Source organism: Mesoplodon densirostris, chromosome 2 (genome assembly GCF_025265405.1).
Source record: "Mesoplodon densirostris isolate mMesDen1 chromosome 2, mMesDen1 primary haplotype, whole genome shotgun sequence".
Lineage (NCBI taxonomy): Eukaryota > Metazoa > Chordata > Mammalia > Artiodactyla > Ziphiidae > Mesoplodon > Mesoplodon densirostris.
Window position 1 is genome coordinate 15,689,234 of NC_082662.1, and position 18,132 is coordinate 15,707,365.

At 55.4% G+C, this 18,132-nt stretch overlaps 1 protein-coding gene and 1 long non-coding RNA gene across 4 annotated transcripts; both read left to right on the forward strand.

The window, feature by feature from the left end:
* Positions 1-68: 68 nt before the first annotated feature.
* Positions 69-14,252, forward strand: SLC66A1 (solute carrier family 66 member 1). 3 transcript variants are annotated; one of them, XM_060080315.1, is made up of 8 exons: positions 69-133; positions 4,882-5,097; positions 9,844-9,973; positions 10,618-10,705; positions 11,313-11,455; positions 11,627-11,719; positions 12,307-12,492; positions 14,105-14,252. In XM_060080315.1, exons 2-8 carry the CDS (start codon positions 4,934-4,936, stop codon positions 14,162-14,164), a joined length of 864 nt encoding a protein of 287 aa, XP_059936298.1. In that variant the 5' UTR covers positions 69-133; positions 4,882-4,933; the 3' UTR covers positions 14,165-14,252. The 3 variants fall into 3 exon arrangements, with proteins under 3 accessions (XP_059936298.1, XP_059936307.1, XP_059936317.1); XM_060080324.1 differs by having other exon boundaries at positions 12,307-12,408; XM_060080334.1 differs by lacking the exon at positions 4,882-5,097 and having other exon boundaries at positions 82-133.
* A 50-nt stretch (positions 14,253-14,302) lies between these two features.
* Positions 14,303-15,057, forward strand: LOC132477822 (uncharacterized). The gene is made up of 2 exons (XR_009530332.1): positions 14,303-14,383; positions 14,853-15,057. It is a non-coding gene; the product is annotated as an uncharacterized LOC132477822 (long non-coding RNA).
* Positions 15,058-18,132: the final 3,075 nt, after the last annotated feature.

Sequence of the window (18,132 nt, forward strand, 5' to 3'; positions counted from 1 at the left end):
CTTCCGCTAAGTGCGCGGCGCAAGAGGCGGAGCCGCGCAGCTCCGGGGCGGGGCGGGGCGGGGTTTCTGGTCAGCTGATGAAGGCAGGAGCTGGAGAACCCAGAAGCCGGGCGGTGGGGAGGCTCTAGACTTGGTAAGCCGAATTTGAGGCTGGGGCTGCGGTTCGGGACTCTGGGCCTTCCCTGCTACATCTTTCCAACACCCTCCTCCAGCCCCTGGATGGTTCTGGGGCTACTGCCCCCACCTCGGGGCGCGATATCTTGGAGCGAGGCTCTGGGCTGGGATTGGGAGGTCCTCAGCGGGGGCCCAGGTGCCCCTCCTCAAGGGCGACCAGCATGACCCCTCGGGCCGCTCTGACCTAGGGCCTGGGGTCTGGGTTCCTTTTTCACCTCTTGTTCCCGGCCGACGGGCCCCTGTGTTTCTGATGACTTTGTTTTCCCCAGGGCGGGCCAGAGGAGGGGACTTCGCGGCGAATGAGCGCTGACTCCAGCGGCTGCCCTGTTATTATCCCCGCCAAACAGGCGGCCGATGCTCGGCTGAGTCACTAGGAGGGAGTTGTGACCGAGGACCTGGAGGGCTGGAGTGGGTGGTAGCCCCAAGGCGGGAGGCTCCTCCCCTCAGGTGCTCCCCAATTCTGCAGGGAGCCCAGATTGTCCCCTCCCACTCCATACCTAGGACAGGTTTCCAAGTGTGTACATGGGGAGTCTGTGTTTGGAAGTATGAGGACTGACGCAGTCTTGTGTTTTCAAGGCTTACTGAAGCCAGCTGTTTACCAGGAACCCTGTGGGGGGAGGGGAGAGAGCTATAGACAGAACAGAATAATAGCCATCCCCGGTTATTCTACTGAGGGTTTAACCTGTGCCAGGCGCCTCTCTAATCCCTCAGCCTGGATTCTCTCATTCAACTCTGCAATTAGCCTAGCAGGTGGATACTTGCATTATTCCTCCATTTTACAGGTTGGAACTCTGAGGCTCAGTCACTTGACCAAGAATTCATTACTAGTAGGCATCAGGCAGGTCAGTTCCAGAGTGCTTTCTCCTCAACCCTAGGCCATCCAGGCTCACAATTAGGTCTCCCATTCTCCCTTCCTTTCTGTGTTTCTCTCTCTCTCTCTCCCTTTCTTCCTTCTTTTCCTTCCTTTCTCTCTCCCTCTCCCCTCCCTCCCTGTCTGTCTGTCTCTTGCTGTTTTTTGAACCTTTACTGTGCACCTGGTGTGTCTGGAGCCTAAGAATAAGTTTACAACTAGGGTGAAGGGAGAGGAGTGGGCTTAGAGGGCAGCAGTGGCTGAGGAGTGTGTGGAGGGTCTGTGGAGGAGGGTAAGGGAAGAGGTGACAGGTGTTTTCCCACCAGCTCCTGTGAGGACCCTCTAAACTGAGATGGCAATTTAGAACTGGGTCTTAGTTTCTCTTTAGTATGCCCTCTAGGATGAAAAGGCCAAGCCTAGGGGAAGAGACAGCATGGACAGATGTCAGGAGACCTGGGAATGACCGACTGAAGGCCTAGAGGGAGGGACAGGAGATGGGGGGGGAGGGCAGTCCTTGGAGTACCCTGGGGCTCAGTCTCAAGGCATTTGGACTTATCTGGTAGATAAAGGTGGCCACTTGAGCAGCTTCAGTGGGGAGCATCTCTGTGACTCAGCTTGGGATCTGGACGAGTTACATGGCTGTGGCAGCGGATGCCATTTCCAGGACTGCCATTCTTTTCTTTTCTTTTTTTAAATATTTATTTATTTATTTGGCTGCACCAGGTCTTCGTTGCGGCATGTGGGATCTTTACTTGCAGCATGTGGGCTCTACGTTGCGGCATGCAAGATCTAGTTCCCTGACCAGGGATCGAACCCGGGCCCCCTGCATTGGGAGTGCGGAGTCTTAGCCACTGGACCACCAGGGAAGTCCCTCCGCCTTTCTTAAAGTGTGGTCACATGCACAGAATACATGTGGTCAGAATCCGCTGGGGGAGCTTTTTAAACCCAAGGTCCCTGATCCCCAGCTCTGACACACTGATCCTGAATTTCAAACATGTGCCCTCCATGATAACAAGGCACCCCTGAATCAACTATATACTTCAATTAAAAAAAACAAAAACCACAAGGCACCCCTGTTGTGGTCCTTGTCACACCTACAGACCTGGTCAACCTTTGTTGCAACCCTGGCCATCCATTTGCTCAGTGCTGTTGGACTAGGAGGGGCACCCGGTCTCAGAAGCCAGGCCTGGGCCCAGGCTGGCTTCCTACTTGGGTCAGAACCCATGGGTGACAGGCTCTGTGCACAGTGGCCCTCAGAGGAAAGTTCAGGGCTCAGCTGTGTCTCAAAGTATCCTGAGCCCCGAGCTGCACATGGACCCCGTGCATGGACAGGGGACCACCCAACCAGGGCCCTGGGCTCTGGGCCCTATGAGCCAAGGTACATCCCCCAAGACACCCATCCCTCCTTCACGTGTGTGTCCACTTTCTTTCTTCCCTAACCTGGTGAAAAGTGGAGTGAGGGTGACCTCAGGGTGCTTGAGATACTGGCCTCTCATTCTCAGTCACTACCATTGTGTCAGGCCCTGGGCTAAGAGCTTTATGTGCATTTTATCTATACAACAACCCCAAGGAATGGGCGTCATTATCCTCGTTTTATACACAGGCTCAGACTGTTACTTGCACAAGGCCACTCAACCTTACCTGTAGAATGAGGACCGTGTTCCCCTCACAGAGAAGTTAATGAGGATGGCAGTATACTACTGTATACTACTGTGATGAGCTGCTGTGGTGTGTTGAGGCTCTACCAGAGGAGGCTTGGGGAAGTGGTCCACTGCAGGGGTGGCTGAGGAACAAAAGGACTTGATTTGAAATGCCTGAGGCACCACAAAAACCCAGCTCCTACCTGGACTGCGTGTTAACCTGGGGTGGCCTTGCAGCTGCTGGTGGCAGGACAGCAGATAAATGGCTCCGACATCAGCTGTGCTGAAGGTCAAGGCGGGGGGTCACCAAGGTACAGGAAGAGACCTTCAGCCCCCCTTTGCAGGGCCCCGGAGGGACTGCAGTGGACCAGGCAGGCAGTGACCTGGGGTGCCCTTGCCCCCAGCTCTGGGGCTCGCTGTTGAGTCACGTTAGAGCTGAGAGCCTAGAGCTTCCTAAGAAAAGCAGCTGACTCGCTTCCTTTCCCGGCCTGACGCTCCCAGGTCGCTGTGGCCTCAGCAGTTCCAAGGGTCCAGCCAGGGTGTCTCAGCCCATTCGGGCCAATGTAACAGAATACCATTTGTCTGGATGGCTTAGAAACAAACATTGATTTCTCACAGTTCTGGAGGCTGGGAAGTCCAAGATCAGGGTGCTAGTAGATTCAATGTCTGGTGAGGGTCCACTTCCTAGTTCATAGATGGCTGTCTTCTCGATATGTCCTCACCTGGCAGAAGGGGCAAGGGAGCTCTCTGGGGTCTTTTTTATAAGGGCACTAATCCCATTCATGAGGGCTCTGCCTTCATGACCTAAATACTCCCCAAAGGCCCCACCTCAAAAATACCATCACATTGGGGGTTAGATTTCAACAGGACAGGAGGGACATAAACATTTGGTCTATGGCATTGTCTGTGGGGCATTGCTTTATGAGGATCCTGGGTCTTTTGACACAAGCAGAAACTGAAGGTGGCTGGAGAGAGCCTCATCCCAGGTGAGGAAAGCCCCCCTCTGAGCGCAGTGAGAAAAGGGGAAGCCTGCCTTCTGGCTGCATGAGACCCTGGGCAGCCCTGTCAGACCACAGGAAGGTGCCACCGTTCCCAGGGACAGAAGCATGGTGGCTATGAGTGCTTCCTGCTTGGGTGGCCCTGGCAAGTCACCTCCCCGGGTCTACGCGGACATATCAGTAGCCCCCACTTCATAGAGTTGATGTGCAGCAAAATGCAGAAAGGCCTACGTAAGGTGCTTAGCACAGAGCTGGTACAGTGCTCAACTATCAGGGGCTGTGATGATCCTGCCCAGCAGAGATGCTCCAGCAGCCCCACTTTCTCTCCCTCCTCTGGGACTGTCACACAGGCTGTGACTGCTCTAGGACACCAGGTGGGGGCTTCGCTGCCTGCCCCTGCAACCAGCCAGCTCCTGGCTTTGTCGGCAGTGAGAATGGGGAGGTGGCTCTGGACTCTTTGCCAGCAGGCGTCCTACACACGCGAGCTGCTGGGAGAATGCGGCTTGAGCACGCCAAGCTTGAATCCCAGCCACGTGTGCAACTCACCTGCTCCTTCTTCACCACTTGCCTCATCTGACCGATGTACTGGGGGACAGCCATACTTTTTTTTTTTTTTTGGCCTAGTGGTGCGGCTTGTGAGATCTTAGTTCCCTGACCAGGGATTGAACCCAGGCCCCGGCAGTGAAAGTGCCGAGTCCTAACCGCTGGACCACCAGGGGATTCCCAGGACAGCCGTACTTTAAATGAGAGGATGTACTTAGTGGGCCTGGTCTCAGCAGACCCTCGCAGCGTGATTTGCGAGAAGAAAAGATTGGAAACAATCGAAATGTTCAAGAGTTAGAACAAAGGTGGCATTGTTTGAGGGCTCAGTTCTCTACACTAGATTTATGAACTCATTGAACCCTCACAGCTGTATGGGGGAGGCGCTGTTACCGCCCCATCTTGCAGATGAGGAGACTGAGGCACAGCAAGGCTGAGTCACTTGCGCAAAGTCGAGGCGTTAACAGGCAGAGTGGGGTTTCGAGTGCACCTGTCTCTGACCACACATCCAGTGCCCTCCCTGTATATGTGGTTACTTTGATCTCTGTACTGATCGTGTTCTCCGGTTCAGGGGCTCAGTCCATGCTGGGTGATAAGGCTGGAATGGGCTTAGAGTGGCAGGACCATGACTAGGACCTGGACCTCCCAAGGCTGAAGGCCCCTCTCTTGTTCCCTGTAGAGCTGTCGCCTGCCTCAGCACACCAGCTCCCTCCCTCCCTCCCTCCGAAGCCATGGTCTGGAGGAAGCTGGGCTCCAGCAACTTCTCCAGCTGCCCCAATGGCTCCAGCCAGTGGATATGGGACGTGTTTGGCGAGTGTGCCCAGGATGGCTGGGACAAGGCCAGCGTGGGCCTGGGCTTGATCTCCATTCTCTGCTTTGCTACGTCCACCCTCCCGTGAGTAGCATCAGGGTGGTGGGACCAGGGCTGGGTTGCAAGGGTGGGGCAAGTGCTCCTGGGGCTGCACCGAAGAGGGGCTCCCTGGCTGGCGTTGGGCCTCTCCAGACTCAAGGCCAAGTGTGCTCCCTCTCCCACCCACACTCACTGACTTCCAACCCACCCTGGAGGGCCCTACAGCAAACCTCACTCTAGGCCCCGCCTTGTGCTGGACCATGCTGACACACAGGTAATAATAATAACACCTGTTCAGTGAGTGCCCACTGTGTACCTAGCTCATTTCTAAGCACTTGACATGTCTTTACCCTATTTAATCCTCATAACCACCCTGTGAAATAGGCACAATCTGTATCGCTACTTTACGAGGAAATAGAAACCCAGAGAGGTTAACTAACTTGCTGTGAATTGCACAGCTAGTCAGAGAGGAGGCGGAGGAGTGGGAGGGCTGGGGTGCATCGAACTTAGCCTTTGTTCTGTGACAGTCTGGTGGAGGACAAGCAGTGATTACAAAACAGCATGGCCACTGCTGTGATTAGGGAACGCGGACACACTGTGACCTGGGCAAGGCCCTTCACTGCTCTGTGCCTCAGTTTTCTCATCTGGAAAATGGGAATGTTGTTCCCTACCTCACAGGGTTGCTATGAGGATGGCCTTTACACACTGTACGCTCAGTCCCATGGCTGGGCAGAGGGGCGGCCAAAGAGGAGAGATGAGGTCAAAGAGGTCATCCAGGGCCCTGTAATGTAAGGGCATTCTCCGCTGTTAGGAAATCTTATGCTGTTTCTCCTGAGGGAGAAAGATAACAGTTTAATTGAGAGATAATTCATATACCATTGAGTTACCCATTTAAATGTACAAGTCCAAGGTTTTAGTGTATGCACAGAGTTGTGTAAGCATTGCCGCAATCAGTTTTAGAACGTTTTTGTCACTCTAAAAAGAAACCCAGAAAGAAATGAGTCATTCCTCATTTCCCTCTAAATCTCCCGGCCCCAACCACCAATCTACTTTCTGTCTGTAGATTTGCCTATTTTGGACATTTCATATCAATGGATCATACAGTATGTGGCCTTCTGTGACTGGCTTCTTTCACTTAGCATAACATCTTCAAGGTTCATCCACGTCATACGTAGCTAGTGTCAATACTTCATTCTTTTTTACATCCGAATAGTAGTTTGTTGTATGTGTATACATTTTGTTTATTCAGTCATTCATTGATGGACATTTGGGTGGTTTCTACCTTTTGGCCAGTGTGATTAAGGCTGCTATGTATGTTCATGTACAAGTTTTAGTGGGGACATGTGTGTTTACTTCTCTTGGGTATATACCTAAGGGGTGGAATTGCCAGGTCACATGGTAACTCTGTGTATAATCTTTTGAGGAACTGCCAGACTGTTTTCCAAAGCGGTTGCACCATTTTATATTCCCACCAGCAGCGTATGAAGGTTCCAATTTGTCTAAATCCCCATCAACACTTGTTATTTTCTGTCTTGTCTATTATACCATCCTAGTGGGTGTGAAGTGGTATCTCATAGTTCTGATTTGCATTTCCTTGTTGGCTGGTGATATTAAGTAGCTTTCCATGTGCTTACTGGCCAAATTATATTCTCTTTGGAAAAAGGTCTATTTAGGTTCTTTGCCCATTTTTCAATTGGATTATTTGTCTTTTTGTTGTTGAGTTTTAAGAGTTCTTTATATATTCTAGATATATTTTGCAAATATTTTCTCCAATTCAGTGGGTTGTCTTTTCCCTTTCTCGATGGTGTCGCTTGAAGCACAAAAATTCAAAAATTTGTTGATGTCCAATTTTTTTTTTTGGCCGCTCCGTGCAGCATGTGGGATCTTAGTTCCCTGAGTAGGGATTGAACCCGAGCCCCCTTCATGGGAGCTCGGAGTCTTAACCACTGGACCGCCAGGGAAGTCCCTTGATGATGTCCAGTTTATGTGTTTTTTCTTTTGTTACTTGTGCTTTTGATATCATGTCTAGAAACGATAGCTTAATCCAGGTAACAAAGACTCACCCTTATCTTCTAAGAGTTTTATATAGATTTATTATCCAAGTCTGACACCAATTCTGATGTGTTTTTTTGCCACACCATCAAGCAATCAACTCAATTCTTACACTATCTACACCTGAGACAGCCTCAGATCCCACAGGTTAGGGGCCCAGTCCTACGAGTCCCACAAGAGTGCTCCCTCCTCCCCACTTCTGAGACCAGTCACAAGTCCAGGTTGTCACTTGTGCTTCTCACCTCCAGCTGTAGATCGGAGATTCCCCCCACCCCTCCTCAGGTTTGATTAGTTTGCTAGAGCAGCTCACAGAACGCAGAGAAATGATTTTTATGGAGGCTTTATTACACAGTCATTGGCCATTAGCGATTGGGCTCAATCTCGAGCCTCTCTCCTCCCCTGAGGTGGGTGAGGAGGGTGGGACAGGGGCCCGTGATACCAAATATCCCAACCTTCTAATCTTACTGTTGGTTCCCCTGGCAATGAGTCCTTATCCTCAGGTGACCTAAGGGCTTTCCAAAAGTCACCTCATTAACATTACAAAAGACACCTTGTTTTCTCTCTTTCTCTCTCTCTCACCCCTTAGGACATTCTTAGGAGAGCTCTGTGCAGGGAACAGGGAAGAAGACCAAATATATATATTTCTTATTGTAAATCACAGTATCACAAATTAGCTCTTACATGTAGAGCTTTGATTCAGCTTGAGTTGTATTTTGTATACAGTGTGAGGTAGGGATCCAACCTCGTTCTTTTGCATGCGGTACCCGGTTGTCTCAGTACCATGTGTTAAAAAGACTACCGTTGGGAATTCCCTGGCAGTCCTATGGTTAGGACTCTGTACTGTCACTGCTGAGGACCCAGGTTCAATCCCTGGTCGGGGAACTAAGATCCCACAAGCTGTGCAGCGGCCAAAAAAAAAAAAAAAAGACTACCCTTACCTCATCAAGTTGTCCCAACATGCTGTCTAGGGCTTGACATTTTTACTGACTCACCTTGTCCCAGCTGCCATACTAGATGCGGCAGAAGTAAGCAAAACCGACCGCATCCTTGCCTTTATAGACCTTCTATTAGGGAAGGAGAACTGGAGGGACGGGGGAGAGACTGGAGGCAGGGAGGCTGTGTAAGGCCTCCAGCAAGCAATGATGTCTGGGGGATGGGATAGGTGGCCCTTAGGAGGCAAAGCAGACAGGTCTGGCTGATGGGTGGAGGCCAAGGGGGAGAGACTCCCCATCTTGGGGTGAGAGCTCCCCCAGAAGCGCGAGGAGCTGGTGGAACTGGCTGAGGCTTCCCCTTTCCACCAGGTCATAGTGCCAGCCCTGCCTGGGCCTGGCTGATTAACCAGGGAGGGGGTGTCAGAGGTCTGGGAGAAGCCCCAGGTGATGGCAGGGAGGGCAGCCACCTCTCTGCTTCTCCTTAGGACTCGGCCTTTCCTGAGTGTGACAAAATCACTTTCCCTGAAATTTATGGAGGCTCTTCAAGTCACAGTATCCTAGAAGGGCGGGGCCACGGGGTAAACCTTAAGGGCCTCTCCGGGCCAGGCCCATGCTGGGCACTGTCCCTTCCCTCAGGAAGCTTGAGTCCAGGAGGAACTGACCAATGCTGGCAGAGCTCCCTTCTAGGAAGGCCCTGAGGAGGAACTGATATTCCCTGAAAGATACAGAGGAGGGACTGGGTGAGCCATCTGCTGATGCAGAGTTTGGAGGAAGAGAAGGCAGTCCTGGTGAAGAGGTGGGGGGGGGGTCGGAGGGACAGGGGACCTGGGGGCCTTGTCAGGATGTGCTCAGGAAGATGGGGGTCCTTACTGAAGAGCAGTGGGAGGCTTTGAAGGATTTTGGCAAGATAGGGGTTTTAGAGAGATCCTTGAGAGGCAGGATGGAAACAAGGAACACAGGCTTGGGTGGGAGACCTGAAGAGCTGGGGGCGGGGTCAGCAGGAGATGGAGGTGGAAGGATGACCGTGAAGAGCCAGGGCCAGGCCTAGCTTTCCTAGCTTCTGTCTTGGGTGGTAGGTGGGGTGAGGTGCTGTTTAGGTACCTTTTACTAATTTAAATACATGCAAATGATTAAAGAGAAATGTAAGCAGCAGATGGCCATTGTGGAATGACTCAGAGCGAGACTGGAACCTCAGGGTCTGGGTGTGAATCCTGGTTCCCTGACTTTTCCATCCCCAAAGAGGCCCATCACGACTTGACCCCATGGCTTTGTAATCAGAGCTCTGGGAGCCACAGCCCGAGACTTCTCTGTTGCCCTTTGAAGATAACAGGCCCATATTATCATCCATCTCCCCTGCAGATAGGGCAGCACCCAGGCCTCAGGCCGTGGGGCAACCACCATCCTCCTTCCTTCCAAACACCACCCCCCAGCCCCCTCCATAGAAGAGAGAACCCAGGGTCCCTATGAAGTGGTTCTCAGGGTCTGACACAAAACATCAGGACCCTGTAAAGACCCCAGGTCCCCACCAAGAGACTGCTGTGGAGGAGACTCTATCATGCAATGGCTCTCTCTGGAAAGATGCATGTCCCATAGAGCTCCTGGCTTGGAAGGGATCCCCTGGTAAGAATCCCCAAAGGGCAAAGAAAGGCCCATGAGGATCCCGCCTGCGGGAAGGATCGGCTCCCAGGCGACCCCCTGTGCAGATGCCGCCCCAGCCCCGCTATTCTGTGTTGGCTGTTCCCATGTTTACCCTCCACGCGGTATCACAGCCGTCGGCCCCTGAGCACGTCTCCCTCCTCCGCCACAGCCAGTACATGAAGGCCTGCAAGACGGGCAACATGGACCAGGCCCTGTCCCTGTGGTTCCTCCTGGGCTGGATCGGCGGAGACTCCTGCAATCTCATTGGCTCCTTCCTTGCTGACCAGCTGCCCCTGCAGGTAGGCTGGTCTCCGGGCTGGGTGGGCTGCCAGGGACAGTCTGCAGAGGCTTCCATCTTGCAAGGGCCCCATGCTATAGAGAGAGCCCTCTGCCTACCTCACAGTGTGACGATGGGCTGTGGGCCTCAGTTCCCCCATCTACAAAATGAGCACATCAAACCACAGGATGGCTGGGGTCTTTGACCTCTGAGGTGCTAAGATCCTGACTGAGCTTTCAGGGCATGGGGCCCTGGAGGAGGAAGGTTTTCCCTTGGGAGGCCCAGGTGCCACCATTCTTCTGTGGCTGGGTGGAGCTGGGACTCAAAATCAGGAATCTATTGTCTTCCCAAGGGGGGCTGTAAATTGCCCCTGTATCAGGCCAAATGGTAGTCTCCACTTAACCTCTGAGTCCCATTTTGTCCCGCCTGGTCATGCTAGCCACCGTTTCCTCTGTCTGCCCAGGCGGGCACCTGCCAGGCCCTTGCCTACCTGCTGTCTAGCTCTGTGATCCCCTCCTTTCCAGATGAGCAAACAGAAGCTCCAAGAGGTGAAGCAACTTGCTCAGGGTCACCCAGCTGGGATGGGGCACAGCTGGCCGGGTGCTGGGGTGTGGTCCCCGAGCCGGGGACTGCAGCCAGCGCCCCGGGGCCCCTCTTCTCTTGCAGACCTACACAGCCGTGTATTACGTCTTGGCCGACATGCTGATGCTGTCGTTGTACTTTCATTACAAGTTTAAGAAACGCCCCTCTCTGTGTGAGTACGGGGATCCCTCTGTGTCAGGTGCCTGAGGGCAGCCAGGAGGCCTGGAAGCTTGGGAGGAGGAAGGTTTCCCATTGCTGGTGATAAACCAAACCTCAAAAAGGCTTCCTCGGGCCTTATCTGAAAGCTGGGGCCCTGATCCCCTGATGAGCCGAGATAGAGGGCAGTGAGCACATCCGGGCAGGACCACAGGGAGTCCCCTTCACTTAAGTTCTCTCCTTCAGCAAACATGGCTTCAGCTGCTCCTCAGTGCCGGGCCCTGGGCTTGGAGCTGAGGAGACAAGGACATGGCACACAGGATTCAGAAGGGGCAGGCTGTACAAGAAATGACCCAGGCACCTGGGGGTGGGGCTGTCTCAGCATTTCCACGCTCCATAATCCCCTTGCTGCCCCCACTGCCCTCATCGGTTTACCTTTACAACCTTAGGAGAAGGGTACTCTCATTATACCCATTCTACAGATGAGGAATGAAAGCTCAGAGAGGTTAGGTCACTTGCCCAAGGTCACACAGCCACTGAGGGACAAGGCCAGGACTCAAAGCCCAGTCTGTCTGCCGCCACTCAGATCCCTAATCTAAGCTTCCCTCCTGCCTCACGTCCAGGGTCTGCCCCCATCAATTCTGTGCTGTTGTTCATCTTGGGGGTGGCGTGTACCACCCCACTGCTGAGCAGCGCTGGCTCGGTGGCTGCCCCCAGGGAGGTCTTCCGGGGGCGGACGCTCTTGTCTGTGGAGCCGGGCAATAAGGTGAGGTGTGGGCACGTGAGGGTAGAGCAGGGGTGGGGGTCTGGTTCACCCCGAGGACTCGCCCCTGCGTGACCACGAGGTCAGGGGAATTGCCCTCTAGGAGGGGGTTGGGGCTCTCAAGCTGCACCCCGGCCCCTACTGAGCACTGAGCGCTCTGCTCTGCCCTCTCAGCCCTTCACGCAGCAGGAAATCATTGGCTTCGTCATCGGCTCCGTGTCCAGCATGTTGTACCTGCTGTCCCGGCTGCCTCAGATCCGCACCAATGTGAGCCGTGGGCAGGGGCGCTGGGGCCAAGGGAGGAGGAGCCAGCTGGCAGCTCGGGCTCCTGGGTTAGGGAGTAACAGCAGGTCTGGTCCACACTCACTGTTGGCTTGGGTGACGTAATCCACTTCTCCAAGCCTCAGTTTCTGCCTCTGGAAATGGGCATGAGATGCCTGCCATCCAGGGGTACATGTGACCTGCATGTGTCCTGGGGAGGTTGGAGGTCAGGTGAGAGCAAGGGGCTGAGAGCAGAGGAGAAGGTGGGGAACCAGAGATGGGGGAGCCTTGCTGGGCAGGGAGTCAGTGTAGGGCTGGGGAGCAGGCACCTTGGGGCGAGCAGGGTGGTGCAGCCCTGGTCTCTTGCGACCTGGGCAGGGGGGCCCAGGAGATGATGTTGGAACGGGGATGAGGAGTCAGGCCCTGGAAAAGGCTGGTCTGGGCACCAGGCCCATGTCGGACACTGGTCACACCATGTGCAGTCTGCTCGGAGCATGCGCAGTGTGACAGGGCAGACGGACACGTGGACGGTTACAGTCCAGAGAGACAAGAGGCCCGTTTGAGGTCTCTGACCCTACATCCCTCGCTTCCAGTTCCTGCGGAAGTCAACCCAAGGGATCTCCTACTCGCTGTTCGCCTTGGTGATGCTGGGGAACACGCTGTATGGGCTGAGCGTGCTGCTAAAAAACCCCGAGGTAGGCCAGAGCGAGGGCAGCTATGTGCTGCACCACCTGCCCTGGCTCGTGGGCAGCCTGGGCGTCCTGCTGCTCGACACCATCGTATCCTTCAGGGTGTGGGGGTGGGGGGTGGGGGGGGGCCACAGCAGCCTCCGCCTGCACGTGGCTTCAGCATCCATCCATCCATCCATCCATCCTTCCATCCTTCCTTCCATCCATCCTTCTATCCATCCATCCTTCATCCATCCTTCCATCCATCCATCCATCCATCCATCCATCCATCCATCCATCCTTCCATCCATCCATCCATCCATCCATCCTTCCATCAATCCATCCTTCCATCCATCCTTCCATCCATCCATCCTTCTGTCCATCCGTCTGTCCATCCATCCATCCTTCCATCCATCCTTCCATCCACCCATCCATCCATCCACCCTTCCATCCATCCATCCATCCATTCTTCTATCCATCCTTCCATCCATCCATCCATCCATCCTTCTATCCATCCTTCCATCCATCCTTCCATCCTTCCATCCATCCATCCATCCATTCTTCTATCCATCCTTCCATCCATCCATCCATCCATTCTTCTATCCATCCTTCCATCCATCCATCCATCCATTCTTCTATCCATCCTTCCATCCATCCATCCATCCATCCATCCAAGAGTCAAACCTCCCATGTGCTGGGCACCCCTCTAGGTACCGGATCTATTTGTGAGCAAGAACAGAATGCTCCTTCCTTCAAGAAGCTCACAGTTCAGTGGGGAGGCAGACAGGATACACGTAATCATAAATAATTACTTCATTGTGGTGCCACCGAGTAGCACAGAGAAAAACTGTAGGAGTGTGTGACCAGGGGGCTGTCTGTCCTGGTTTAGAGGCTCAGCAGAGGCCTCCGCTAGTGCCACTGAAACTGTGCCCTGAAGGAGAAGTTAGGCAAGGCAAAGGATGGATGTTCCTGGCGCAGCTTGTGCACAGGGTCTGGGGAACAGGGCATACATCAGCCCATCCAGGCAGGAGGAAGGAAAGCTGCAATGTGGAGACACACACATGAATTAGAGATGGAAAAACTTGAATTCAAATCCTGGCTCCCCGGTGTCCTGTGTGACACAGAGCAAACCGTTAGCCTCATCTGTGCTTCCATGTCTTCATCTTGCTGTCTCACCAAGGTCATGGGGCAATTACATAAGCTAAGGTCTCTGGAAATACCCAGCACCGGACCCAGCACACAGTGAGTGCTCAGTAAATGTTTGTTTGCTGGATGGCTGAGCAGGGCATTATTTCCATCTCCTTTGGGAGGAGGTAAACGGGGCCCTTGTTTCGACGTTTGCAGAGTTCCTGGTGGGTGCAATGAGAGATGAAGAAAGTTAAGCTCTAGTGCCCCAAAATGGCCCCTGCCACTAGCTGAAACCCCCAGGATGCTTTAGGGTGAGATGAGGGCAAGATCCTGGGGCTGGGGTCAGGGGAGGCTGCCTGGAGAGGAAGACCCAAGCGCTGGACTTGGCAGATAAATGGGGTTTGGCCGGTTGAGGGATGGGAAGGCAGCAAGAGCAGAGGCCAGGAGGCCATGGCTGACCCTGCCCACCGGGCCGAGCTGCAGGGAGGGAAGAAGGCTACAGTTCTGGATGGGGCCACAGGCCACCCTGGGGCAGGTCCAACCCAGGCTGTTCTCCGTTTGGCCTTGACGTTGACTCCTTCGGATCTCCATACAGTTCCTGATATACAGGGATGCCGCCACCTCATCAGAGCGCCAGCCACTCCTCCCCAGCTGAGCAGGACCCAGGCCAAGCCCAGGATGACAGGGACCTGCAGATGCCACACTCAGGAAGGGAGAAGTATGGGCAGTGACGGTGCTGCCGACCCTGGGCTGGGCCGTGGAGGAAGCTGGGGGTGCCTAGAACTCCTGGCCCGACTGCCTACCCCCAACACCTCCGAAACCTCGTGAGCTGACCCTTCCAGAAGCCCTGAATGACGGACTCTTCCAGGAGCAGGTCAGCCCCCAGGGCCAGCTCGCCCCGCCTTGGGATTCACCCCCAGGGTCTGAGGCAACTGTCCCTGGAGCCTGAAGGGAGGGGCTGCAGCCGAGACCTCGCCTCTCAGAAGACAGTGCGGCCGCCCCTCGGCTCACCTACCTCATTCTGCCTGCTTCCCCCACCCAACCGCCTGGGGAGGAGCCCAGCTCAGCCTGGTGCACCCTGGACTGTACAGTCGACTGCAGATGGCCTAGTAAACGGTACTCCCAGTGAGGCCTGTTCTGGTGCTCCTTCCCCGAGGTGCCGGGCTCTGGGCTGCTCTGGTGCACAGTGATGGATGGGGATCGGGATCCCACCTACAGGTCCCAGGTGGGGGCCTAAGGGGTCAGGACGTGGGAGAGCCAAGCCAGAGGGGCCTGTGTCTGCTGGCCCGCCCCTGCCCAGCCTCTTGGGCCTCCAGTTTCTTCAACCTGCTTCTCTGTGACAGGCTCCACATCTGGTGGTGGGGACACAGCAGTGAGAAAGACACTCCTCCAACAGGACCCCTGCTCCGCGGTGCTCAGCAAGGAGCGGAATAGTTAAGGTTCAGACTTTGGTTCTGCATCTCAACCTCTCTGTGCCACAGGATGACAGTATTACCACTTTATACGTCTTTCTAGGGATTAAATAAAATGGTGTGATTAGGGATGTTAGCCCTGAAGTCTGGCATGCAGTAGGAGCTCATTGAAGGTTAGCTTTGATCATTTTTAGTTGGAGGAGAAGGACAACCAGATCTCCCTGGAAATCAGGGAGACCTTCCTGGAAGAGGTGACATGGCATAAAGACAGGCAGGAGATAAACGGGGAAAGTGCCAGTGTTGCAGGCGGGAAGGGTGGAGAGGAGGGCAGGGCTTAGCCCTGAGCTCTAGTTCTGTGCCCCAACCTTAGTTTGCCTCCCAGACCCCAACCTGAGTCCACTTTCTCCTTGGCCACAGCCCCATGCGTGCCGGAGGGCGGAGGGGCCAGCTCCCCTCGCTGCTGGCCTGCTGTCTCCCCTGCCCCCGCCCTCGCCCCCCCCCCCAGCCGGTCCCAGGGGCCATCAGGGTGGGTGGTGCCAGGTGCGGCTAAGGCTGGTAGGGAGGACCTGGGGCTCAGCGTGAGCCTCTCTGTTAGAATCTTCCTCTTCCGGCCGCGGAGAAAGGAAGGAGCCCAGCCTCAGGGCTGTAGCCTCGGCCACGAGGGGACGCCTGCCCCGGTTTGGTGCCCCAAGTATTTGCCAAGCGCAGCTCTCCTCTCCACCCTGGCCCACGCTCTGCTGGGCATCTGGGATGGAGGTGAACCAGCTCTGGTCCCTGCCCTCAAGGAGGGGAGACGATTGCTGGGCCCTAGAGGGAAGGACTGTAACCAGAAGGTACAAAGTGCCGTGGGGATGAGGCCACTCAACCAGGGAAGGCTTCGTGGAGGAGTGGCCCTGGAGTGGAATCTTGAGAGAGAGGGAAGGGTGTGTGCAAAGGCCTGGAGATGGGAGTCAGGGCTGCTCCCAAGGTGGGGCGGGAGTGATGACAGGATGGTGAGGACAGGATGGTGGGGGCAGGGCCAGCCGCCAGCGCTCACGGCAGGTGACCTGGTTTGCTTGGGGGAAGAGGAGGAGGGAATGGGGGTCTGGGGAGGCCAAGGAGGGGGGCGCCTCTGAGGTTCAGTTGGGCAGTGGGTCGAGTGGGGTGCAGCGCCTCAACCCTGTCCTGGGTGGGCCTGCAGAACCCTGGGTGTCACCTGGCCTGCAGCTGATGTTTATTGAGCACTTGCTGTGTGCGGGGTTGGGCTGTGCCCTCGCTCGGTCCCCACAACCCCCTCTGAGGTAGGTGGTACAGGTGCAGTCATCACGGCCATTTTACAGATGGGAAAACAGGCTCTGAGGAACTAAGCAGCTTCCCCAAGGTCCCCCGGCTAGGAGTGGCAGCTGTTCTATCCACATTAGGTCCCTCAGCTGCGGGGGCCATCCCACACCCGGCCCTCAGAGTCCCATCCCTGCCTCCGCCCTTGGCTGGGGGTCCAGGGCTTCAGGCTGGGTGCCGTCCAGCCTCACCCTTGTCCTTGGGGGGCGGCATAACCCTGCTGTGCTCAGGCCCCCTCCCCACTGTCCTGAGCGGTGCTTCCCCCCCACCCAGGGCCCACGCCCGCCCCAGCTGGCTCAGTGCCCTTTGCAGCCAGGATCTGGCTCTACCCAGGGCCGTGACCTGGCTGAGTGCCCTCCCAGCCTGAGGACCTGGGGGCTCAGCTTGGCAGTGTGAACGCAGGTGTGGGCCTGGGCTCGAGCTGGGTGGGGAAGAAAGAACGAGATATCACAGCCCCTGCCCTGGTGGGGGTGATGGGGTGATGGCTCTTGCTTGCAGGCACCACCCAGTCTGCCGAGAGCTGTGGTTCCTTCCTCCTCAGGAAAGCCCCAGTCCGATGGGGGAGACACGGGCACGCCCTGTCTGATGGAGGGCGTTGTGGCAGTGGGTAAACGGGACAGGCTTGCAAGCCTGTGGTGCCGGGTGAAGGCTCATCCGCGTGTCCACCAGTCCTGGGACCCTCCCCGTGTCCCTCCCAAAGAGCAGAAGGGCCAGTCTGACCATCAGTCAATCCCACTGTCCACACTGGGCCGTGCTCACCGGCTGGTGGGGTCCCTGAGGTGCAAGGTCCTGGGTGGACTGCCTTTCTCCCCTGGCTGCAGGCAAGCGTTGGTAGGGGCTTCACCTCTAGGTGTGGCCTGAAGGGATGAGAGCCTTCCTCCCGCCTGAAGTGTGGACCTAGCATTTTGGTTTCAGGTCCAGGCTCTGCACTTACCAGTTGCCCTGGTAACTGGTCCAGGAGGATTTCTTCCTCGGGACCCACACGGGGAGCAGGAGGCTGGGCCAGTCACACCCAAAGATCCCTGCCATGGTGGCTTACATGTTAACTATTTTTAATTTTTAAAAAATTTTTAGGGCCTCCCTGGTGGCGCAAGTGGTTGAGAGTCCGCCTGCCGATGCAGGGGATACGGGTTCGTGCCCCGGTCTGGGAGGATCCCATATGCCGCGGAGCGGCTGGGCCCGTGAGCCATGGCCGCTGAGCCTGCGCGTCCGGAGCCTGCGCGTCCGGAGCCTGCGCGTCCGGAGCCTGTGCTCCGCAACGGGGGAGGCCACAACAGTGAGAGGCCCGCATACCGCAAAAAAAAAAAAAAAAAAAAAAAAAAAAAAATTTTTAGTTTATTTGGCCGCATTGGGTCTTTGTTGCTGCACGTGGGCTTTTCTCTAGTTGCGGCGAGCGGGGGCTGTTCTTCGTTGCGATGCGCGGGCTTCTCATTGCGGTGGCCTCTCGTTGCAGAGCATGGGCTCTGGATGTGCGGGCTTCAGTAGCTGTGGCGCGTGGGCTCAGCAGTTGTGGCTCGCGGGCTCTAGAGCGCAGGCTCAGTAGTTGTGGCGCATGGGCTTAGTTGCTCCGCGGCATGTGGGATCTTCCTGGACCAGGTCTTGAACCCATGTCCCCTGCATTGGCAGGTGGATTCCTAACCACTGTGCCACCAGGGAAGTCCCTTAGCTATTCTTTTTTAAAAATATTTTAATATTATTGGAGTATAGTTGGTTTACAATGTTATGTTAGTTTCAGGTATACAGCAAAGTGATTGTTATACATGTACATTCTTTTTTTTTTTTTTTTTTTTTTTTTTTGCGGTACACGGGCCTCTCACTGTTGTGGCCCCTCCCGCTGCGGAGCACAGGCTCCGGACGTGCAGGCCCAGCGCCCACGGCTCACGGGCCCAGCCGC